Source organism: Falco cherrug, chromosome Z (genome assembly GCF_023634085.1).
Source record: "Falco cherrug isolate bFalChe1 chromosome Z, bFalChe1.pri, whole genome shotgun sequence".
In the NCBI taxonomy this organism is placed as follows: domain Eukaryota; kingdom Metazoa; phylum Chordata; class Aves; order Falconiformes; family Falconidae; genus Falco; species Falco cherrug.
In genome coordinates, this window is record NC_073720.1 from 23247657 (window position 1) to 23273270 (window position 25614).

Consider the following 25614-nt stretch of genomic DNA (forward strand, 5'->3'; position numbering starts at 1 on the left):
ACTGGAGGCTGGATTTAGTAAAGGACAAATATACCTAAAAGTGAGTTTAGTATTTACTTCTCTGTGTCCAAAACAGCACTTCTGTAAATCCTGGAAGTTCTACATCTGCAGTTACACAGTGTAGTTTAGTTTTGACAAAGTGGAAGAATTTAGCACCTTGCTTAACAGTAAACCTAATCAGCAGGCAGAAGTGAGGCATTCTTACTTGTCCAAGCTCTGACGAGCTTGATCTCAGAGGTGCTGTCAGAGCATCCTCAGAGCCTGATGCACACTGACAGTTTTGGACTCCTCACAAAACACAGTGGCACCTGCCACTTTCTTTTATAACAAAGCTGAAGGTGAGCCAACTTAATTTCTAGACCAGTTATACCTGCCTCCCAGAAAAATGCCCAGACTACGGTCAGGGGAAAGTGGAAGCTAGAAGTAGTATAGATATCATCTTTGTCAGTCACTTATTTGCCCCTTTCCTTCACCGCACGCTCCACTGGCACATGCACAGCACTTTCCAGTGCAGCACTGCCACTGCCAAGACACTGAAGGACGGCACATGCTGGGTAAGCAAGACAGGTAAGCCTGCCACTCGTGTGAGGGGCCCCCTACAGAAGAGAAGCTGTGTCCCAGCCTGGCAGCCAGGGACTCTGCCCCATGCTCAGGGGTCACCACAAATAGTGATATTCTCCCTGACAGGCATAGAGCAATGTAGCTTTTCCTCTGTGACATGACCTTAAGCTGTGAGGTAACTGCGGGAAAGGAAGGGGCACGCTGCCATCATCTGACCCAGCAGGCAGAGGGTTGTGCACAAGGGAGGGAAATGGTGTAGGGGTCTGCACTGTGCTTGCGTTTCAAGCACTGCCAGTGCAGGTAAACTCTGAGGACTGACTGTTAAGGAACTTCCTTCGTGGTAAGGAGATCTTGTATCATAGTCCTTGCTCCCATAATTTTTTTTTCTGTGTTTTAAGCAGATAAAACACATAAAGATGCAGGGGAGCAGGGATTCAGAACTCAACATACATGCTGAGTATTCTTCAGCATTCTGCATCCTCAACCTGGTGAACTGTAAATTCATCTACACAGTACCGTGGTCTAGGTTTGGAGTAGGCTGCAGGTTTAGGGTGGTTTGGCTTCCATTTTGACATGCCTTCTGCACTCAGCACTCCATTCTGGGTCCGGAACTCCAGCTTGGAAGAGGATACTGAAAAGGTGTCGGTGTATTTTCAGTCCTGCACTGGAATGCCCTTCTCTGCTGTGCACAAGCAGCATTCCACTAGAGTTAGATTCCAGGCAGTTTGTTTCTCTAAATCTAACTCAGCAGTAATGGAGTACTCCAGTCATAAGTAACCCTATTTATCTGTAGCAATGGTTGAAATAACCACTCTTACACTCCTATTTTGACCGTACAAACCTTTTACATCAGAAATTGAAGTGAAGAAGAACAACACAGGAACCAGGGAGATTTGGGAACTGAATAACATGGGCAAGGTCACTTTAGAAATGCTGCAGAATCAGAGCTGACCTTTTTCAGACAATTCAGTGTTTCTGCAAGCATTCTCCTAACTTCGTGCCCTGTTTTGTCCTTCCTTCAGAATATCTGCTATCACTGTTGGACATAAAAAGCTTTTGAGATGTCTTCTGTAAAAGCAATTTTCTCAGGGAGTAATCAGCCAGAGGATCCAGCTGTTAGGTATATCTATAGAAGCAGGAACTGTGGGGATTTTGAGAAGCCTACAGAATTTAAGTGTTGACTTTTTAAACAGTCACTGTTACCTTCGCTTCACTCCGGATTTTCTCATACCCTCGTCTCCCTTGTCATCCCTTCAGTGGTTTTTTTTCTTGTCTTATTTTTGTCATAGCCCATCTCCAAACAGTAATGAAATTAATATCACGTTTGCTTTGTCACATTAACTATTTAGGAATTTTGGAGGGCAGAGAACTGAATGTACTTACAACAAGCCCTGTGGAATCCACTTACCATTACATATGTGGCATTACTGTAATAAACATGATTAACGAGAAGAATTAATGTTTTGAATATTTTTTTGTTTTGGGAAAAATCTTGAAAATCTTTCGTTCAGCTTCTGGCTGATGTTTTAGATGATTCACGTATTAAATAGGTGTACCGGTGGTTATTATCTCAAAAAAATATTGTGTATTATTTAATGTTTTTACAACATATTTCAGTCTTTCAAGGAAAGGCATAATATTCAAATCATAGAATCACTTAGGCTGGAAAAGACCTTTGAGATTAAGTCCAACGATTAACTGTTAATTTGTCCTGTCACTAATGATCTGGGAGAAGAGACCTACCCCCGCCTGCCTAGAACCTCCTTTCAGATAGCTGTAGAGAGCAGTAAGATCCCTCCTGAGTCTCCTCCAGACTAAACAACTTCAGCCGCTCTTCTAAAGACTTGCTCTCCAGACCCTTCACCAGCCTCATTGCCCTTCTCTAGACACAGTCTGGCACCTTTATGTCCCTCCTGCAGTGAGAGGCCCAAAACTGAACACAGTATTCAAGGTGCAGCCCCACCAGTGCCCAGTACAGGGGGACAATCTCTGCCCCAGCCCTGCTGGCCACACAGTTTCTGATACCAGCCAGGGTGCTGCTGGCCTCCTTGGCCACCTGGGCACACTGCTGGCTCATGCCCAGCCGGCTGCCGACCAGCACCCCCAGGCCCTTTCCCACCAGGCCCTTTCCAGCCGCTCTGCCCCAGCCTGTAGCGCTGTGTGGGGCTGGTGTGACCCAGGTGCAGGACCCAGCACGGAGCCTTGTTGAACCTCATACAGCTGGTCTTGGCCCCTCAGTCCAGCCTGTCCAGATCCCTCTGCAGAGCCTCCTGCCCTCAAGCAGATCAGTGCTCCCCCCAACTTGGTGTCGTTTGCAAACTCAGTAAGGGTGCACTCAATCCCCTCGTCCAGATCATTGATAAGGATACCGAACTGGCCCCACTACTGAACCCTGGGCAACACCACTTGGGACCAACTGCCAGCTGGATGTAACTCCATTCACCACCACTCTTTGGGCCCAGCCAGCCAGCCAGCTTTTAACCTAGTGCAGAGTACACTCGTCCAAGCCATAAGCAGCCAGTTTCTCCAGGAGAATGCTGTGGGAGACAGTGTCAAAGGCTTTACTGAAGTCCAGCTAAACAACTTCCACAGCCTTTCCCTCATGCACTAAAAGGGTCATCTTGTCATAGAGGGGCATCAGGTTGGTCAAGCAGGACATGACTTGCCTTTCATAAACCTGTATTGACTGGGCCTGATCCCCTGGTTGTCCTGCGTGTGCCATGTGGTCAGCTCAGGATGATCTGCTGCATAACCTTCTGCAGCACCAAGGCTGACAGGCCTGTAGTTCCCCAGGTCCTCCTTCTTGTAGATGGGCATCACACTGGCTGACCTCCATCTTCTGGGACCTCTCCAGTTTGCCAGGACCGTTGACAAATGATGGAGAGCGGCTTGGCAAGCTCCTCAGTACCCTCAAGTGGATCCCATCCAGCCTGATAGACTTGTGCACATCTAAGCGGAGCAGCGGGTCACTGACTTTCCTCCTGGACTGTAAGGACTTCATTCTGCTCCTCCTCATCCCTGTCTTCCAGCTCAGGGGGCTGAGTACCCAGAGGGTAACTGGTCTTGCTATTAAAGACTGAGGCAAAGAAGTACCTCAGCCTTTTCCTTGCCCTTTGTGGCAATGTTCCCCACCATTTCCAGTAAAGGGTGGGGATTATCCTTGGCCGTCCTTTTGTTTCTAATGTAATTGTAAAAACATTTTGTGTTATCTTTTATGGTAGTGGCCACCCTGAGCTCCAGCTGGGCTTTCACCTCTCTAATCTTTGCCCTGCATAACCTCACGACATCCTTATAGTCCTCCAAAGTAGCCTGCCCCTTCTTCCAAAGGTGCTAAACTCTCCTTTTTCCCTGAGTTCTAGCCAAAGCTCTGTTCAGCCAGGCTGGTCTTCTCCCCCACCAGCTCGTCTTTCAGCCCATGGGAGCAGCCTGCTCCTGCACCTTTAAGAGTTCCTTCCTGAAGAACCCTTGGCCCTTCAGAACAATCCTCCAAGGAACTCTGTCAACCAGGCTCTTAAAGAGCCAAAGTTGGCCCTCCAGAAGCCCAAGGTAACTGTTCTGCTGACTCCCCTCCTTACTGCAAGAATCAAAAACTCTGCCATCTCATGATCTCTATGCTGAAGATGTCCTCTGACCACCACATCACCCACCAGTCCTTCCCTGTGTGCAAACAGCAGGCGCAGCAGGACATCTCCCCTGGCTGGCTCACCTACCAGCTGTGTTCAGACATCTTCCACATATTCCAGGAACCTCTTAGACTGTTTCCACTGTGCTGTATTTCCAGCAGACATCAGTAGGTTGAAGTCCCCCACGAGGACAGGGGCTAGCAATCCTGATACTTCTCCCAGCTGCTTGTAGAATGTTTCATCTGCCTCTTCATCGTGGTTGGGTGGTCTTAACAGACTCACCAGAATATCCACCTTCTTCGCCCCTGCCCCCACTTCTTACCCAGACAATTTTATTATTGCTATAGTATTTCCTAAATAAAACATGTAAGATTACATTTTTATCATACTGTTTTCCTAAATTCTTTCTTCAAAAAATCAAAAAATTATTTCAAATGCCAATTTGCTGGAATTGTAGGCCCTAACACAACAGCACACAGTAACGCCTGTATGTGTCTTGGCATGTCACAAGTACAATCAGTTAATAAGCACTTCCTGAGCAAAAACCTGAGTGATACTAACTTATATCTGGAAACATAGGTTTAAAATGGGATTTAGAACTAAGTTTTAAGAGGTATATAAAAGACTTACAAGTGCTGCTAATTATGAGTCTTCCGTGTCATGCTAATGATCCTATACCCAGAAAAATCAGGGGTACCAGAGAACCTGGTTCAAAATCATTATTAGACCAATCCAAATTATTTTTTTCATTTCAGTATTTCTGAAAGAAAATTTCTTTCTTGGCAAAATTTTGCAAAAAATACAGATCCAATTAAAAGTTGCAGTTGCGCCGATCTATAACCAAGACAGTCAAGAAGAGCACCTTTATGCCCCTCCTTTAAGCCCACTGCTTTGAGATCTGTATCACCAGCATATTTCAGTAATTTTCTTCTCTAGATTTTTACTGAAACATAGCTGATGTCAAAGCTGAGAATTTAGCCATGAGTTTTAAGTGCTTCTTTCCTGATAAATCTCTTAAATACTATTTCATTAAGAAATCCCAGATGGCTGCAATTTTTAGTGTTAGAGACTCTGTTTACCTTGGTTCTGTATAGCTTGGGTTATATTGTTTTCAGAAAATTACTTCTGATTCTCACTGAATCTTACAAATCCAGACTATGTTAGCAGTATGTTCATATATCTTATAAGAAGTGAAAACATGAGATAATGAAGTTGTGTGTTAGAAAAAGACTTCAGCATGGGCTCTTAGAATTCCACATATACTAGGTTTTTGCTTGTGATTTCTTAACTCCCTTTTTATGTTTTGGACTGAATTATTATTCCTGTTAATGGAAATATTTTTACCAATTCTTAATAGTTCTCAACATTCTGAAACACTTTTCTCTAATTCAAAAAACCAGTTGTGATTCTGTGCCCCTCACTGAAATCAGCCACTGCAGTTGCTAAGTTAATTGTGCCAGGACCATGCAATAAAGTGCATGTGCTTCTCACAACCCATGTTCTGTTGTGCCCTGCCAAGTGTTAGACTTCCTGCGGAGTCATCTAAGAAAAGACTTCGTATTTATCATAAACTTTGGTGCATGGAGGTTTGCTCTAGTAAGATGTTGAGTACCAAACAAAAAAGGAGAGCTGCTCTCAGCATCAGCAACTTGCAAGATCAGTCTCCAGCCAAAGCAGATCTCAGATTTTTAGGTTTACACAGGGAAAATTCCAAGCAAATCCAAATTTATTATAAGGTGTGTAAAATCTGTTCTGATTTTTCTAGTTGCTTTATAGTTCTGTTTTGTAACAATTAAATATTTGAAACCATACCTGGGCATTAAGGTCTCAGTCTCATCAGAACAAAGCATTAAATTAAGCATTCCTTAATCAGGAATCCTTCCAGTACTATTAATAACATTATGCATAATTTCACATTTCAAATTTAACATATACTGAAGTGCTGGTTGTTATTGAATACTGTTTCCTTTTCACTGGATACATTTGCAGATCTACATTTAGATTTCCTACATAATCAATTTGTATTCAATGTAGTTCTTCATTGTCTCTCTTACGTTTCATTTTTTACCTTGCTGTTCTTGTCTTTCATATGAATATTTTCTGCATTAACATTTCTTGCCAGCAGATTTGGCATAAGAGTTCAAATACTGTCATATGATATTAAATTATGTGCTCAAAGTTGTTGAAGAAACTGCTTTCCCATTGCAGAAGAAAACAAGTTTGCATTTATTGGGTGAACAAAGAGATGCTGACTCTTTGTATCTCCCTCATGGCAAAACAGATCATTGCAAATGTACTGTTGGTAACCTCCTCAGCATGGCAAATGGTTAAGTGGCAAAATCCTTAAAAGTGCCTTGTTTATATAGCAGCCTCCAATTATTTCTGTGAGTTCTGGAGCTGTTACTGTGGTGAAGCAGAGCTGTCCACCCATATGCATTTACATCCCCTTCCAAAAAAAATCCAAGAAAACAAGAAGCTGGTGCTTTGGGATAGTACGACAGCTCTAACCATAGCCCTTTACAGACTGAGCAATGTGAGGCTGTGTGCTGAGGAACCAGTCTCCTGCAGGCTGAATAACACCAGGACCCTAAAGTCATGGAAGTTTCAAAGGCTGGGCATTTAATTTAGCTGCAGACCTGCTTGAAGTAGTGTGTGTACAGCCTTGATATTCATTTTACATCATTCAAGATATGGAAATGAGTGGTATGTCTGTACAGCTGCTAATACAGCATATTGGATGCCCAAGGAAGACTTCATGGAGGCATACTTGTTTCCCAAGCAGAAATAGGCATTTCAGAGAGGAAAAAACAGTAACACCAGTTCGCAAAGTCAAGTGGAGACTAGAGCAAGATTCAAAAACCTGAAGTGAAAAAAATGCAGAGTTCTTTATGCTAAAGTACTGCTTCCTGAACACATTTTATCAACAGATGGTTTTAAAAATTTCTTTCTCCATATATAAATTTAAATTCAGGAAGCTAATCTATATCTTTTTTCTCTTTCCTTTTTTTTTTTTTTTTTTTTGACACATTCAAGTTTTCTCACAGTCTCTCAGCTGTGATTTTTAACTTGACTACTCGTACAGATTTGGTCTGTGAAATATCTGGTAGGGCTGTGTGAAATACTTCTACTAACACTGTACCACAATTTCTTTTTCACTTGGAATACCATTATATGGAGGTATGTGGATATTTGTGTTTAAAAAGATAAAAACATACACCAGCGCGTAAGAATGACCTATTCAAAGCACTCCTGGAAGCATGTGATACATTCAGAATCCCAAATACTAACTTATTCTGAGCAACCTAGTAATGATCTGCCTGGGGGATTGCTTTCCTTCCAGTTTAGAATTGTAGCAGTCACATTGTTTGACTAGCAAAAAACAAAGAAAAGGTATGAGAATGCATGGATCTTTTCAGTAATTGTTGATGCAATATAGCTCCCATCCAAATCCCAGTGAAGCTTACAGAACATTTTTCCTTTAGTTTCCATCAGTAGTCCTTAGACCAAAGTGTTCTGTCATATTTTTGAGGAAATGCAAATACATTGTTCCTTACTGCTTCTCATTTTACCATCTCTTCACATCTGCTCTGTTTTTCTTATTTTGAAACACAGAAAACCAGAAATCTTAAGTTACAAATAACAAGTATCCAGATCACGCAAATGCTTTATGGAATGCCCTTTGAAAAAAAAATTATATTAAAATTTGTATTTTAAGTAGGTACTAGAGACAGAAAGAAATCAAAAAGAGAAGTATAAATGAAAGCACTGATCTGGTTTAGTGTCCTGTGTATGGTCAACAGCAGATGGCATCACTTGCCTGCAGCAGAATTCCTTTTAAATCCAGTATGTTAGTATGTTGTGACCTAGATCCTACAGCACCAAATACCCAAAGCATTTCATTCATTTTCAAGCCTTTCTGGGAAGTCTGACCCTACTTGTCCACACAGATCAGAACAAGTATCATAGATCACCCCACAAGATAGTTGTTTTGATAGTTACCAAAACATTCTCTTCCCAACTGTTCACCGGAGGAACTACACAGGAGTACAGGTTTTGCAGACTTTTGAAGGAGAGTTTATAAATCATTTATTAATAAGTAGTAAGTGATTAAGGGACATTTTAAAGAACTTAGAAACTTAACTGAAAGGGGAAATCCATAGGCAGCATGAGTTTCAGCTGTCTGCCGTCAAGTTCTAAGAGGCAGTATGGAGGTATAATGGGCTTGAGCCTGGTGGTTATCTGTGCTGTCACTACTGTTTATCAGAGAAATTCATTTGAGAACAACTTGCTGATGCTGACAAGGCAGGATGCTGAATAGTAATTTCTTTGGGAAACATGAAAATTTTCACATATACCACTAATCTGACTCTTTCTTGGTTAACAGACCTTTTCTGAAAGGTCTGTGTTGCAGTTTGGGTTTATTTTTTGCTTAGTATCATACAATTTGAGGCAGTGAGGAAGTGAGATCTTTTGTCCAGCTGAAGCTAGAGCTAAGCAAGGCTGACTTGAGCACTCACCCAAAGATTCCTTTCATCTAACTGGACACGACCTCATCTCAACAGGGTGCCCGATAATGTGCAGGGAGAAAGATTCTGTTCAGCTCATTTTTGGCTAGTGCAGAAGTCTTATGGATTTCCCTAAAGTAAAGGCCAGGGACAGCCAGCTGAAGGAAAGAAAGATGAAAAGGAGGCTTAGAGTTAGCTTCTGCACAGGTTTGGTGGTTAAGCCCTGCGTTTATGGGTTTTTTTAAATCTTAAAATAACTCAAAAGCATAATTGAAGATACACAATTTTGCTTGGAATTCTGAGTGCTTAGAAGTATCTTGTCGGGATATTAAGCTTAGCTAGTGTGGTAGTTTAGCCTTGGCCAACAGCCAAAATCCCACCCAACTGCTTGCTCACTCACTCCTCAGCAGGGTATGGGTAGAAAACAGGAAGAACAGGAATGAGAACACCGGGTAGAGAGGGATAAAGACAGGGACATTGCTTACTGACTGTCCTTGCAGGCAAAGCAGCCTTGGCTTGGGGAAGATTAATCTTACTTATTGCCAATTAAAATAAAAATAATTACTGATATGGGTAAAGGGAAGCAAAAAGATAAACATTAAAACAACACCTTTTCTGTCCCCTTTCCGGTGCTCAACTTCACTCCAGCGGCTCCCCCCACCTGAGCAGTGCAGGAAGGAGGGGGGGGCAGGTTTGCGTGTTATGGTCACCCCCATAAGGGTTTGCCTCTCCTTCCTCCTCACACTTTTGCTCTGCTGTAGTGTGGGCTTCTCCACAGGCTGCAGTCCTGTCAGGGAAATCTGCTCCAGTATAGGCTCTCCACAGGTGGCAGTTCCTTCAGGAATATCCATCTGCTCTGATGTGTTCCTCCCTGCAGGCTGCAGGGAAGATCTGCTCTGCCATGGAGAACCCCCTCCTCCTTTCTCTGACCTTGTTTCTCACTCTTTGTTCCCTCTTCCCCTTCCCCTGTGGCGATTTCTGCCGGTTTTTAAAATAAGTTTTCAAAGAGGTGCCATACACATGGCTGATGGACTTAGCTGTGTCCTGCTGTGGGTCTGCTACGGAGCTGGCTGGAACCGTCTGGAACCAGCTGAAACCAGCTGGAACTGGCTGGAGCCAGCCATGTCCAGCACAGGGCAGCCCCTGACCTCCTGCCACAGCCGGCACCCTGCTGCTACCACCTACACCCAACACACTGTCTTGCCTAAAGTGGAGTGAGTTTAAATACAATTGCTTAATATTAGTGCTATTTTACTCAAGCCCAGGAAGCTTTACCAAGTGATTGTAATCAGTTTTGTTCTCTACTTGAATCGTTTGGATAGTCCTCTGGTAATTTATTTCTTGCCCATGGCTGAGTTCAGCCAGCCAGTAAAATTCACTTCTGAGGGAACAAGTCTAGAAAATTCTGGTCTTTGATTCTAATAATTTCAAGAAATACCGCAAATACTGAATACACTTCTAAGTACATGCATAGCTTTTAAAAACAGTGTGTGATAGTTGTTCCCCTGATAACATAAACTCAGGGGTGTGGAAGAATCACAGTATTTATTAATTAGTAATTAAAAATCCTTTTTAAAAGTAAGGTTACTTCATCTGTAGTCATTGTCTCATGTAGTGAGCTTTCAAAAGAATTTTGGAACTTCAACATAAAAAAAATAATAGAAGACCAGTAATATAAGTGATGCTGTATTTTTTCCTTTCCATATTGAAAATTACTGTAATTTGCAGGTTTATCAAGTAACTTCTGTGTAAGTCAGTGAGGTTTTCTTGTGTAGATAAGAAAAGTGTATTTCCTACTGTTGTGGCTCAATTGTTCTAGCATGGAAATATCTAAGTTGCCATCAACTTGGCAGTTAGAAATTTCTAAAATATAAGTCACTGCCCTGTGCTTTTATTCCGCTTGTATTATCATATACCCAGATTGGCTCTATCAGCCTTGTCAGGGTAATTGGAGATTTACACTGGTCTAACTAAACAAAATCTGATTACATGTCTTCTGTTACTGAAAGTACTGTTGTAACGGCTTCAAAACAGCAATCTGTTTTAACAGAAACAACATTGCAACCATTTATGGGTCTACTAGAAGGAACTATCCCTGCTTTTCCTCTGGCTGGACTGGGATGTGATATAGCAGTTGTATCATGGTATTGCAGCACATTAGTAGAGAACAAAAACGAAAACCCACGTGAAGTGAAACTGGCAGCAGCTTGTTTGAAAGACATATTTAAAAAAAAAAAAAGATCTTAGCACATGAGAGGAATACAAATAAGAATGTTTTCTCAAGATCAGTTTAGAAGAAAATATTGTTGGATGACTTTTCTACTTACATTCCAAATGTATTGGCAAGTCTTTTGTTACCTTTAAAGATGAATGGTTAAGTGAATAAAGGTAAGCGATGTGTTTAAGATCAAAAGCAGAGGCAGGTTTGGTAGGCTATTGCACCTAAGCTATAATCAGAGTGGCCTCTTGCCTTCAGTGTCTATAAGGGGATTAAGTGTCTCATCTCTGCAGTATTTGTCACATTTTCATTCTAGCAGAAGAACCATAATGTCTGAGGTAGGTCTTGTTTCCAGATCATCTTTGTAGTTGCTATATATTTCTAAACTGCAGTGTGCCTGATACTAGATTAAAAGACGATCAGCAGCATAGTATTTGTGGACAGTGATTTTCCACAGTTTATCAAGCCAATTTACATTCCTTTTTGTGGGAAGTACATATATGGGGCATAAGGCAGAATCTGATGAACTCATTTTCACTTTGGATTTGCCAAACCTTTATTTTCCTGTAGCTATGTCTAGGCAGTTCTTTCAGCTCATAACATTTTAGAACTATTGATATTGTTCATAAAAATCATACTTTTCATTAGTTAAGCATAGAATTTGTCAAAAAAAAATATGTTACAAAATGGTGTATCAAACCCTTCATATAAACTAGCTACTTTTTTAGCCAGAGCTAATAACGTCAGTATGTATTTTTAAATATTGTTGATAGTAAAAGTAAAATGCAGCTCTGTTGTAAATGTGTGACTAACATTTTTAAGTTAAATTCAGAATTAGACTATAATCTTTGTTCAGTTTTAGTAGTCTTTAAGTTTCACTAATTCCAGTGAATACTGGATACCTGTGGGAATTCAGGAAAACCTGAAGGTGTTTTTCAGTTGTAACCAACATTTTGGCAGTACAATAAAGTAATGTCAACTATATTGGAAAAAAATTAAAAAATTGAATGGATTTTTCATTCTACCTTTTCTTGTTAGGGAGGGGCATTTAAATCTTGGGGTTTGTGTATTTTAAAATTACTCTCCAAAGAGCTGCATTCACCTTTCTTATATACTCTATATACACTCTATATCCTGGATACTATATGGTTGGTATAAGAGCTCCCTCTCTAGGTTTTATTTTAAATATCAGCTTAGGAAAATACAAAGGAAAGTAAAATCCACCCCTTGTCAGTGCTTCATAAACATATTCAGTTGTACATGACCTGATTTTAAAAAGCAGGTTTTTATGGGAAAAAACCCATAACCATTCAATTTTATAAGTATGAAAATGTAATGTTTTAGATTTAAGTTGTATTTACAAAAATTTGTACTTTTACTTTTCATAGCAGCCTGGTAAACTGCATAACTTAAGCTACTGTTATATAAAGGAATAAACCAGAATTTGCTCTTTTGTAACTACTTTTAATACATGTCGATATCAGAGCTCTGAAACTGTAGAAGTGTGGCTCACAGTAGCACGAGTTTCTTATCAACTGAGTAGTGTTGGTGTCTTTGAATAAGGACTTCTACCCTTTATGACGCCCTGGTGGTATAGTGTCCATGTGACAACTACAGAAATTCCTAGTAAGGGAGGGACATGATATTTGAAAGTATTTAATATACAACCATCAGCATAATTTAGCAAAGACAGAAAGAAGGAAGATCAGAGCCAAATGATCTGCTAGTTTTCCCTAGGCATCAGCAAGTGTTTCTTGGTCAAGTAAGTAATAATACAGACCTCATGATAGGAAATGTCATTGTTAGTGTTAATAAGCTAACCATCTGACTTTCTTTCATACAGTTATTATTATTAATAACAAAACAAAAAAATCTCTGTATGATGTAAACACATTCTCATAGTTCTATTTGAAAATCAAAGACTAGTTTTTTCTAGTGAAGATCAGGCAGGAGAGACATGTGACAGTTATTATGCAATATGCCAGCTTGTATGGACCTATAAATTTTACCCTGCATGCAGAATACTTGCATAAGCACATGTACACCCATCTCACCATTCCCCCTTCCTCATGTATAGGAACACATGTGTCTTGCCACTTCACTGGCAAATCAAGAGGCTTACTCAGAGGCGTAGAATTCCATAAATTCTATCTTTCATCGCTTCCTATATGAGCCATTCATTGCATTCATTTTGTGAAAGGCAGCAATGCTCCCCTGTCAGATGAAGTATCCCCAAGAAGCCACAAACTGCATATTCAGATCCTCTAAGGTTTACCAGAACTTCTTTATCTTACCTAAGTGGATAGAAAGAAGCAAGAAAATTTCTGCTCCATAATGGATGCAGGAAGCAAGTTCAGTTTATTTTCACAGCCTCGTGGCAGCTGTGCTCAGAAGCCAGAGATGAGGAGCTGGACTTTGGCTCATGGGCCAGTACTCAGTGCTGTGCTAGCTCCCATGTGGCCAGCTGCACATAAGCTATTAGCTCTGTTGAGAACATGATTTAGCACAGTAGTTGTATGAGATTGTGTTATGTGAGATTCTCTTTAAGTGGTTTTCATATAGAAATCAGCTGGACTGACTAAAACAGAGGTAGCTGACTTTGGGGGGTAATAATACAAGTTTGCATTAACTTTTTTTTTTTGGTAAATAAATACAAATTGGGTATAAGCTATTTAATAAGAAACATACCATAATCAGCATTCTAGTCCCACTAGTCCCCTGTTCAGCATTGCTCGTGGCATGAGACTGAACGTATTGAAGTAAAAAATTACCGAGTGGAGGGGAATTGTTGACACTTGTAAGGGAAATTTTAAGACCACTACACAGAATGTACTTCAGGGATTATAGAAGTCTTTATGTTCATCGTCATCAGAGCATGTGTCTTTCAGAAATGAAAATGAGGCCTGTATGCATGCATAGAAGAACATTGTTCAGTTGCAAGCTAACGGAATTCTTGTGGTCATTACTGTAATTAAGCACTAATTAAACAGTTTGAGACAATCAGTGAGGGTAGTAGCCTGGAAATAATTCTTATTGTATAAACTGTGGATAATTAAAAATATTTTGCTTGGATAACACTGCTGTTACTCTGAATTTGCATACAAGAGAAGAATTTTGCTTGCAGTTCAATTACAGATGCTCCATATTCTTGAAAAAACAAGAATGGGTGGGAAAATACATCTATCATATGCTGCGATGGAGAGACAGGGCTGCTTGATGCAAGCAAATGTCGATTTATTGTACACAATCACGAGTTTATATATGTTTTCAGAAGCTGCGCGCTTTAAACAGATTGGTTCTTTAAGCTAGGCATTACATACTAGGCAATCCCCGATTGGCGGTTAACTACAAACAAAGGACACTTTAAGTAAGTGTTTACAGTCATCAATTAACAGCAAGGTGTTACCTCTCCTTGGCACCATCCATCCCCCACTCCCCTATCCTCTCTCGGCATGACTCACCCTGTTAATTGTTACCTATTCACACTCCGCGTCCTCCCAGGGTTCCTGACCTACGAGCTCGAGCACATTCCCCTCAGCTAACTGATTGCCACCCATGGTCCTGATTTCCAGGCCCCCTCCTGCAATCATAGACATTTCTAGTTCTTATTCTCATGATATTCATTAATATAGCCTACAAGAAAAATAAATCAGATTTACAGCAGCAAAAAAAACTTAATTAAAATACCTATTACTGTGCTTTCCAATTACTTTTCCAGCTCATTTGTGAATAGGAAGTCACTGATAAATTTTAATTGGCTTATGAGCCAATCATCTTGTGTATAATATCTGCTTTCTTAGTCTGCACAATTAAAAATGTGGTCAATAAGACCAAAGACATTTTAAAGAAAGGTTTTCACCATTTTTGCTTCTTAGAAATCAGATAGCTGTATGAGGACAATACCATTTTCTTGCAGCTGTGTGCAGACCCTCAGTCTTTTTGCCAGTGACATCCAGAAGGGAAGAAGTAGATTCAACATCGTAAACAAAGTTCATGTAATGGCCATGACTTCTAAAAAATCAAAGTATTTCTAACACTTGAAACGATGCAGAGAAAAATAGGACAACCATAATCCAGTGTTATCTGATTGTGATACAAGGAAATTATATTTCCATGATACATGTCCTTTTAGTGATAGACTTGTGGTTAGAGAATCCTAGCTTTCAGAGGAGTTTCACAGATTCAGCTTTACTTGCATGAAAGAGTGGAGTAGATCTGTATCTCCCTATCAGAAAGAGGTCTCATCACTGAGCAGAAAAAGGTTATCATTACCATCTGTGGTGGCTTTATTTCCACTTAGTGTGTGAACATTGATGGGGCAATGCCCTGCAGGTGGAATAGGCAAATCAGTGATTCATTTATCCATTGCTAGTAGTTCATCTGCAGGAAAGAGGAAATCCTGCTCAGAAAGAAAAGTTTAGGCAGCTAGGAAATATGCAGAAACTGAGTGTGCTTGGTTGTATATTGGTGGGACCTCAAGACTTGGGTATTACATGAAATAAGCAGTAAGTCTGAAGAGCTATATTTTGGGCCTGGGTGCTAAATGTGGAAAGTGGAAATGGAAAGAAAGAAAAAAAAAAAAAAAAAAAAAGAAAAAAAATGGAAAGAAAGAAAAATTTAAAAAATGGAATTCTGCACTTCTAAATCTTTTAGTAATCCTTCTGTTGGTAAGGATAAAGATGACTGTTATGTGTGCTCATTGGGAAATAAGCTGCAACAGTAAGTGATGCAGACAATGGAGGGAAATTAAAGCTGTTACCTCCATCGACTGCTTTAATTCCATGGTGCTGAACTTGAGAACAGTGTTAAATGCACATGTAAGAATACATGACACTAAAAAATATTAAAAAATCTTACCTGTAAGCTAAAAGGTAGGACAAATCAGGATAGTAAAAGCCACCAAGAGGCCATGTATTATTTAAATATGTATCGCATGGTTCTTAGATTTAGCTACCAGAGAAATAAAACTGGGTATATAAGACCGAAAGTTCAGAAAGTTAAAATACTATTCCAGAGGAAGAAAACTTTATATACTGTACTTTTGCTGTAATTGGCTAGTTGCTTGTTTATGCTGTGTTTGGTCAGATGTATTCTGTAAGGTTACATTAATTCCTGAAACTGCCTTTTACATCAGAATCCTGTTCTGCTCTAGATTCATCCAGTTTTGTAGTAACTCTTTTACCAAAAATGTTGAAATCATTAGGAGCAGTACATGCAAAACAAAGGACTAGATCTGGCCTTGAAAATGCTGGTACAATTTAGAAATAACAGTCTGCTGCTGAAAAATTGCTCCTGATTTATACTAAACCAAATTTATATCTAAGCATTATGTGTTTCATCTGCTTTGGTTAACACCAATATGATTACATTAAAGCCCCTTCTTGCCATCTGCCAATTTGAAAATAAATGCTATTAAATTTATGGTTATTGTTTATAACAGTCCATTTCTAATCAGCAAAGTGATGACAGATTGAGTTCATACAGCAAATAGGTAGGTTACAAATGAAAGAAACAGCACACGCAACTGCAGAGAAAGTTAAGATTTAACTCTTGTGAAACCAGGACTAGATACTGTGTATCAATGCAAGATAAAAAGTACTAGATACTTGATGCAAGGTAAAAAAGTGTAAAACATTGTAATAAATAGAGCTTCTAAGTGTCTTGAGGAATTTGCAGGTAAGTACAGTCTTGAAAAAATTAAGTTCAGTTTATCCCAAAGCCATTTTGTTTGCATGTATGTGTGTTATAATGCTGTGTGTCTTCTAAGCATAATTTTCAGCATTTGAGAACTATAATTCTTTATTTTGTTACACTACTGCTTGTGCACTCACTAAAAAAATATCTATGTTATTCCTATCCTTTGAAAAGAATGTGAGATTTCAACATGGATCCATTTCTAGGAAATATGTGTTTTCATACGCAGCACAGGACTTGATTCTGAATAAACAAAATCTGTCAGGTATCTTAATTTTTCAGGAAAGTTATTCAGGGTCTTAAGGTTATTAAATGTTTTCAGAGTTGGAATCACTGAGGATAGGAATAGATATTATAGGAAGCAGCTGAAAAGACATCCTCGAGTGTGATTGCTGTTTGTTCTGCCACCATAGCTTTATTCTGTATTTATGACAAGATGCAGGAAATGGCATATCATGCATGGTATAATTTGTCAACAAAAAGAGACTTCACTTTAAAAGTAGAGATGTAGATGTGGCTTAAGAGAAGTGCACATATTATAGTCTGGCCAAAAGAAATAAAGCTGCTGGGGTGGGCAGGTGTATGTTATTGCTCCTGAGGTAACATGGACCACAGCAATTGTAATTTGTACTCCAGTCAGTTTTGTAATGAATTAGCAGGTGGGACCAATCTTCCTTCGTTCCTTCTGATGTAAGTCTAGCATGATTTCTTTTCAATCTTCAGTCTTTTCCAACCTTGTCTTTTTTTTTTTTTTTTCTCCTTTTTTGACTTCATTTTTTCCTTGTTTAAACATTCTTGATTGTACGTCTTACCACTACTGTGGTTCTTAGCAGGTCTCATTGGCATGTACAAACACCAGTAGTCCTCCTTCATGTGCTGTGGAAGTGCTAGGGTTGCTTTTTGCTTTTAGGAAGGTTCTTCCCAATTCTGTGAAACCTTCATGGTCACATTTAGGTTCTGATGCCACTTGGGGGGACTCCTGTCCTTGAGGACCCTTGAGAGCCTTGGAAAACCACAGTTTCTTACTCACTGGGGGTAGATTATGGCAAGTCCTTGCATCAAATGTTCCTTAAGATTGCTCCTTTCTCCTACTCACCGAGTCAGATGCATCATGGCCTACCTTATACCGAACCTATTTTCTTACCCTGGGATATGACTAAGTCTAGTCTTGGTGTCACTGAAATTGGTGGCAGAAGATGCATGCTTTCTAGGCAATGTGTGGTCTCCTTCATTAGAAATAATGGTGAATCTCAAACAGAGGAATTAAAATGTTTAGCTATTCAGTATTCATTTGAACCAAACTTCAGTAGGACTGTATCAACACAAACTGATAGGATTTTCCTTAAAATTGAGTCTTTAAGCTTTGTTCTTAACAAAAGACCTGGACTTAACATTTTGACTGGACCCTGGATCTAGATGCAAATAATCACCTCTTACCTTAGGTCAGAAAGAACCTATTTTACTGGTTAAAGTAGACATTGTCTGCTGTAGGTCTCAAAGCCTTTGGCCTAGACTGGTGTTAAGGAATTATTTGACCATAGCAGCCCAATCTAGTGTTGCTGCACATAATTTGTCAGATAAATTGCTTTTGTTCCTGTGTGGAAATCCACAAGTCTACTTCTACTTCATATGCAGGAGGGTCTTTTGAAGCATCAGTTTAACCATAGGAAGGTCAATCACTGTAAAGAACGTTAGCAATCTTTTTATTGTGAAAGCTTCATTTATATTATTCATAGGCTAGAAATCTGAAAACATGCTGAAAATGTTTTTTCATTTCTTAGCAGTAATATTCAGAAGTACCATTAGATTCAGCTTATTTAGAAAAGCAGGTTCCTCTAGTTACAAAATATAGTTTTGAGGGTTATCTTACCATTTAACACCACTATGTAGCAAACCAATAACAAGAATGTCTGAGCATGTAATGGCTGAAATCCTAAATCTTCAGTCTTACCATATGCTTCCCTATTGACAGTACCTTTGGAAGAAGCATTGAAAACCTAATTCTCAGGTAAGACTGGGTAAATCCTTGGTTAGCACTTACAGAAACAGTTAAGTTTATGAAAAACATACTTCCAGTCCTATTCTTAACTACTTTTTTTTCTCCTTTACTGCAGCCCAGAAGATGGTGAAATTCATCCTGAAATCTGTAGACTATACATCCAGTTGCAGTGTTGCTTAGAAATGTACACAACAGAAATGCTGAAGTCCATATGTCTGCTAGGATCACTGCAGTTTCATCGGAAAGGTATTGAATTGCACAAATATACAGACACTCGTTTTAAAAAATTACAGTCTTTGGGGCAGGCACTGGTATTCATGAAAGACAAAGCACTGTGCTGGTTTTGGCTGCGATAGATTTACTTTTCTTCATAGTAGCTAGTATGGGGCTATGTTTTGTGTTTGTGCTGAAAACAGTGCTGATAATACGGAGATGTTTCTGCCACTGCTGATCAGTGCTTACACAGAGCCAGGGCCTTTTCTGCTTCTCCCACCACCCCACCAGCGAGCAGGCTGGGGGTGCACAAGAAGCTGGGAGGGGACACAGCCAGGACAGCTGACCCCAACTGACCACAGGGCTGTTCCATACCATATGATGTCATGCTCAGCATTTAAAGCTGGGAGAAGAAGGAAGGGAGGGACTTGGGAGTGATGGCATTTTTCTTCCCAAATAACTGTTACAGGTGATGGAGCCCGGCTTTCCTGGAGGTGGGTGAACCCCTGCCTGCCGATGGGGAATGGTGAATGAATTCCTTACTTTGCTTGCCCACGCAGCTTTTACTTTACTTGTTAAACTGTCTTTATCTCAACCCATGAGTTTTCCTACTTTTACCCTTCTGATTCTCTCCCTCATCCCAACCGGGGGGAAGTGACCAAGGAGCTGTGTGGGGCTTAGTTGCCAGCCACAATTAACCACAGCAAGCACCAAACTATAAAATGAACTATACCACTGAAGCTTTTCAGCTACTGAAGAAAAGCTGTATTTCTGTTTCATTATCATCATTCTTACAGAGGTATATCATATCAGGTACATATCACTAATGTCCTGACAGTTTAGAAGTCTGAGATTTTTTTTAAAAGAGTGGTCCCAAACGTTTTAGTTGTCATTAGTCAGACTGGTGGGCAAACTATCTTAGTCATTTTATTAGAGGTATTTGTTGGGTATGATATTTGAGGGAAGGTGTTTTGTGGAGCAATATGGTATGGGTTTAGTACTAAATTGATCCCTTACTACCCAGCAATGCCAGCTTATAGCATAAGACAGATAAATACAGCTAAAATCAGCCCACCTTTATAAAACTAGATGCTAGATTCAGAACTAATATCTACCTCATAGAGTATTTTTACACACAAAGGAGATGTCCTTGCTTTAGTGAAAATGCATCTTTCTAATGATTATATATATGATTAGCCACCTACTGAAAGGAAGATGTAGAAATGCAGATAATTTACTAAATAGGGGCATTGTAACCTCTGTTACTCAGTGGTGGCATACACTGATTGGGACTATATCTGTGCTGATTCTAACTACTTTTTCCCCAGATAATATCTCAGCAGAATATACTAGTTAAAGACAAGACAAAGTTCTGTAGTGAACTGTGATGATGATTTTGTAATGAACCTTACGTACTTCCTGTCATGTTGAAAGATCCCATAATGTTTTTTTCACATCTAGCTATAGGATACAGCTAAAGCCACTGGTATTTTTGATATGAAGTTAAGAACTGGAGCTTTTTAACTGCTCAACTGAGCTTCTCAGTGATTTTCTCAAGTTGGAAAGAAATCTATAAAATAGGAAGAGACAGAAGTAACAGAGACATTGTATAACAAGATCCCAATAGCTGCTAAAATTAATCATAATTTTTTATTGTGCTACATTTCCTAGCATTGGCTACAGTTGTCAAACCACTATCTGTAATTGCAGAAAAGAAAGTAGCCTGAAGTGACCTGAGTAACCCTGATATGTCTTCTTTCTCCTTTTTACCTCTGGATGGAGACTACATTAATAACTTAAACTAAACACCAACTAGATGTCTAAACTTGAATAAGATGAATTACAGCATTACACTATGGGCCAGCTTAGTTCCTATCTGGCAGTACTTTTGATATACACTGGTTCATCATCTTACCATAGAAGAAGTCATAGTAGCTGTTCTGCCATTGCTAAATAGAGTAATTTTTGGCCTATATCCATATAGAGACTTGGCTCCAAGTTTTTCTGACATTCTTTGAAAAAAAATCATAATAGGCAAAAATTCTATAATCACAGAGATTCAAATATTTTTAATTTTGGAACTGAACCAATAGAACATTGCTCTTGTATATTAAATACTTGGTATTTACAACACCTAGAAGTATTGTAAAAGCATCATGCAACAAGGGAAATTCCAGTTATGTGTTAAATATTTTTTCACATTGAAGGTAGTCATATACTAGAATAGGCACCCAAAGAGGCTGTGTAATCTCCATCCTTGGAGATACTGGTAACACTAAGAGCCTTGAGCAATCTGATGCAAGTTGGCCATGCTATCACTAGGGTATTAGACTAGGTGACCTTGAAACGTAGTTATTCTGTGTTCTGCCAAAACATATTATTTTCCAAGGAGTAGAATGAACCCATACCTTTCTTTAATTCCTTTACTTAGGGCAAATGGAACTGCAGTGTAGGCAAAATGCAGAAATTTATCTCTAGGAATGAAAGGAATGATGATTTCACCATTATAAAATATATGGTGTTGCTGTTCATATATAGCTTTTTTATTTTTTCACCTGTCTAGTTTTTCACCAAGTGACCATATTAAAAAAATATTCTTTTCCTTGTGTATGAAGAGTACTACCCTTAGAAAATTTGCTTAATTCATAAATTATTGTGTATGATGTTCTTCCTGTGTCTTAAAGCTCATTTTTGAAGGTATTTTCCATTTGGATGTAATATTTTCCATTTTCTAATCCTCTTACCTGTTGGGTAAGTGGTTTGTTAGTTTTTTAAATCTTCCATGAGATTTCACCTATTTATGTTTTCACTTGGGAGCCAGCAGAGATTCAGGTAGAATGACATGCAGGCTGTTCTCAGCAACTTGCAGCTAATAGATAGTAACGTGGATACTGGTATCTTGACCAGACGTTTTGAACCATACTATAGAACTGATAAAGTTAAGGCAGTGGACTGATGCTGATGCTCTTTTCCCGAGAGAAACTCAGCCAGTGCTCCCTGAAATGCTACACGATGATCTGAAGGGCTGGGCTTTGAATATTTTCTCTTTCACATCACTGATCTTCTCATATTTTCTTATCTTTCTGTTCTACTGAACAAACATTCCTATATATACTGTATAGTATATATCAAGCTTCCTGTACAGAAAGGCCTTGCACATTTACAGTGGTTTAGATTAATTTACTGCTGTCATACAACCTCTGCTAGAAAAGTCTGATAGTTTTATTTCTTTGAGATATAACAGTCATAGCGGGGCCAAAAGCCATTAATATTTCCAGCTGTGTTATGCAGTAAGTAAACAGAGGTAAGTGCTCTCTAATAAATTTTTTCTAAGACACATACACCACAAAAACCCAATGCTGAAAATATGTTATGATTGCAAAGTTCAACATTCAGAAAGTTTGCAGAGAACACAGTGAAATGTGCTCAAGTAGCTTTAATTCAAGCTTTTTGTAGTTACCAAGACTTTTGTTACCTAATCATGTATTTTATTACTTTTTCCACAATCCCAAGAGTCTAGCTAACTAACTTGGCTAACTAATTTGGCAACATTTACTTGTGCATACATCTTTCTTTTATCCTAATTGTTCAGTGTCATGTATTTATTGCACACAGTTCTGTGCTAAAGGCAAAATCCTTCTCTTCCTCAGACCTTTCTCAGTAACTCATACACTGATGGGAGTGTCTTCAGAACAGCCTTGAGTAGTGAGGTAGTAGCAATTTTTCCCATTGTAAGGAAGGAACAAAGAGAGATTAGGATTGCTAATTTAGAATCTGAGATTGCAGTGCACTTTATGCAGTGCTGTGTGTTCATAGAATAATTTTTCAGTAGCAGCTGAGCACGAAGAGTCTCTGGGTTGAGCAACCAGACAATTAGAAATACTTTGTCAGTAACTATTTTGAGGTTCTGAGTTTAAACAACTTGGATAGGATCCCATGAGAACTTTGGGTACATATAGAGTCCATTTTTCAGAGTAGCACTCTGAGAAACTCTCCTGTCTCTTCCTGCAGTCCCTAATATGATGGTTTTAAGGATCTTGCTGTCCCTTTTGACATAGCAAATACCTGCTGGAGATAACTACAGCAAAGACCTATTGGGGGGTGGGGAGTGGCAGATACGGGAAATGGTAGCTCATGTCCCAGCTCTTCCAGACAATCTTCTGAAACTTCTCACTGCATTTGTTCACCTAGTTTTCTTCTGCATCATTATCACACTCTGGCAGAACTTCACTAAATAGAATCATCTTAGACTTTGTCAAGCAACAGATGGGCCTGCAGCTTCTTTCATAATTTTGGTTTTGCTTTTATTTGTTCCCCTGCATCATTTGAATTACATAGCTTTGTGCCTTGGGGAGCACTGTCACAGTTCTTAAACCTAGTAATACTTACTAAAATTTGAATTAAGAGTTTCATGGAAAGTAAGATACTCCGAAGGAGCTTAGGTACCCCTCTGAAGTGTTTACAAAATTCAGCTCCAATTCCTTTAAATGTTATATGTCTACTTTATTGCCATTGCATGTTCCCAACATTGACTATTCTTTGGATTAAATAATCAAAATGTGGCTTAGCTAGCAAAGTCTTAGAGGAAGTAGTTGGCATAATTTCTGTCCATGGAAGCTGCTGAATGTGATTATGCTTTTTCCAGATTAATACAGAGGTTGTCAAGGTCCCACACTGAGAAAACTTAGAACTACCTCAGAGTTCTTAAGTACACTTCAGCATACATTGCTGTATTCAGCCACAAATATTTTGGGGTCAAAGGTTTTCACTGATACCTTATAAAGAACTTCATTGCATTTTTAGTATGTAAACATAACAGATAAAAGAGCTTTGCGGATTCGTGTTTCCACAATAATGACATATTCCTTTCATTGTTAGAAACTGTAAAATATTATTATTATAATTGGATCATTATGGCATGTCACTGTGAAAGTGTACATTATGGAAATCTAATGTCTATAAATGTTTATATAGAAACTATTCATTTCTTAGGATGCTTTACAGATACAATTGACTTGTTTGGTTATATCAATACATATATTAGAAAATGTCTTAAAAAACCCTAAACTGGAGATTGCCATCATTCTATTAGCTAGCTATGCACAAGGCACTCGTTGTAGTAGTTAAGGGAATAAGCCCATATAACAAATCAAAGGCAAGAGGGGACAGTTAAAATTAGCTGGAGGTGTTTTCCAGAGCTGAAAACATGCTGTAAAATTAGTTAAAGCTACCTTGTCAGAGAAGGACAAGGTTTGAAACTGGTTGTCATTTAGGCTGAGTTTGAACAAAATAAGTCACTGCTCACCTGTAGTTATAAGAATATCATTATTATGGTCCAGAATCAGTTCAACCTGTTATATTGTTTGTAACTTGCTGAAAAAAACCGTACACACATGGAGAGGTAATTCCTGCTGCCAGTTATTTGCACATAGCTCTAGTCATTTTAGTAGAATTTGAATATCTATGGGAAAAAATGAGTCCAGGATACATTAGATTCCGAGAATGTTACAGTTTCTTGGCCTCAGAGTGTTTTCTTTTTTTCCTGTGTGTTTTTTCTTAATGTTTATACTTTAATAATTTCTCAGAACAAGATGCAAAATACTTTAACACTTATAACCTATATATTGTTTATTCTTACCATAAGCCTATTTGGAAGCCTTGAAGAAAAAATCACAGTTCCGTTACTGTAATTGTGATGTGTGGTCCCCATGTGACTTAAATAAATGTAGCTGAGGGCAGAATCATACCAGCTGAATACTTAAGTAAGAAAGGGAAGAATTGAGTCTTATGGGAAAATCATTAGGCTTTTGTGATGTAAATTCAGACTGAACTCATTCCTGCATTGTTGGCACATCAGAATGATACCAAATCACAGATAACAGTGTATCATGTGCCATATGAGAGGTTCAGAGCATAACTGCTGTTTTTCCAATATGTTTTGCGATAACATGTATTTCCCTAAAATAGTGTGTAAGAGCCTGTGATAGCTTATATTGGAGATTACAAAAATAGACCCTACGTTCAATAAAGGGATTTTTGTTTTATTTGACTTTGTTTAAATTACATGCTATTCAGAATTTTGAAGCAGAAAGGCAGGATTGTTTAATGGATGTACTACAATCTCAATTCTATTTAAAGACTGGAAGATGTGTGTAATCACTTACACATATTACACAAGAGGGATAAGATATGGGAGAGAAGAGAAGCACACAGGTGTGGAGAAACAAGCATTGAAAAAATCCAGAGAACCACCCATTGTCATGTGGACACCGTGAAGAGGCCAAACTAAATAGAACAAAAAACAGGCATGGAAGGAGGAAAACAATTTATATCACAGAGTTGTTGCTCCTGTTGCATTTTCCTTAATAATATTTCCAGTGAGACAGTCTATGAGTTCTGAAGGTCCCAAGCATAAGTCAGGAATGTTGATCAGGCTGTTAGCCGTATTTGCCACATCTCTTTTTTACTTTCTGCACAATTCTTTCCTACTCCCCTTCTTATGTTCTCCTTTTCATTTACCTTAGCTGTGATCTATAGCTTGTGCATTTATCCTTAATTGCCAAGTTAGAATTCTGATGCAAATGCTGCCTTCTTTTTGAGAGAGGGCTTCTCTCAGCTTTGTTAAATTCTGTTACTCCCCTCAAAGATGTTTTCAATTCATCTGCAGTGAAATCTGACTAGCTCTGAGGCACCTATAATAGATGGTTTTTTCATTGTGTTTCTCTGCGAAGTAGGTGATTACTAAAAGTAGGCGCATAAGGTAGCACAACTGAAGCAAACACAGAGCCACAGAAACAGTAA

At 39.0% G+C, this 25614-nt stretch overlaps 1 protein-coding gene across 1 annotated transcript in view; it reads left to right on the forward strand.

Annotated features, from left to right (window-relative positions):
• The window catches only part of RGS7BP (regulator of G protein signaling 7 binding protein), a 45342-nt gene that overhangs the window by 10547 nt on the left and 9181 nt on the right, over nt 1–25614 (forward strand). The window contains exon 3 of the mRNA XM_055699574.1: nt 18716–18846. Within this exon, the coding sequence (XP_055555549.1) occupies nt 18716–18846 (131 nt within the window). The remainder of the gene's footprint in view (nt 1–18715; nt 18847–25614) is intronic.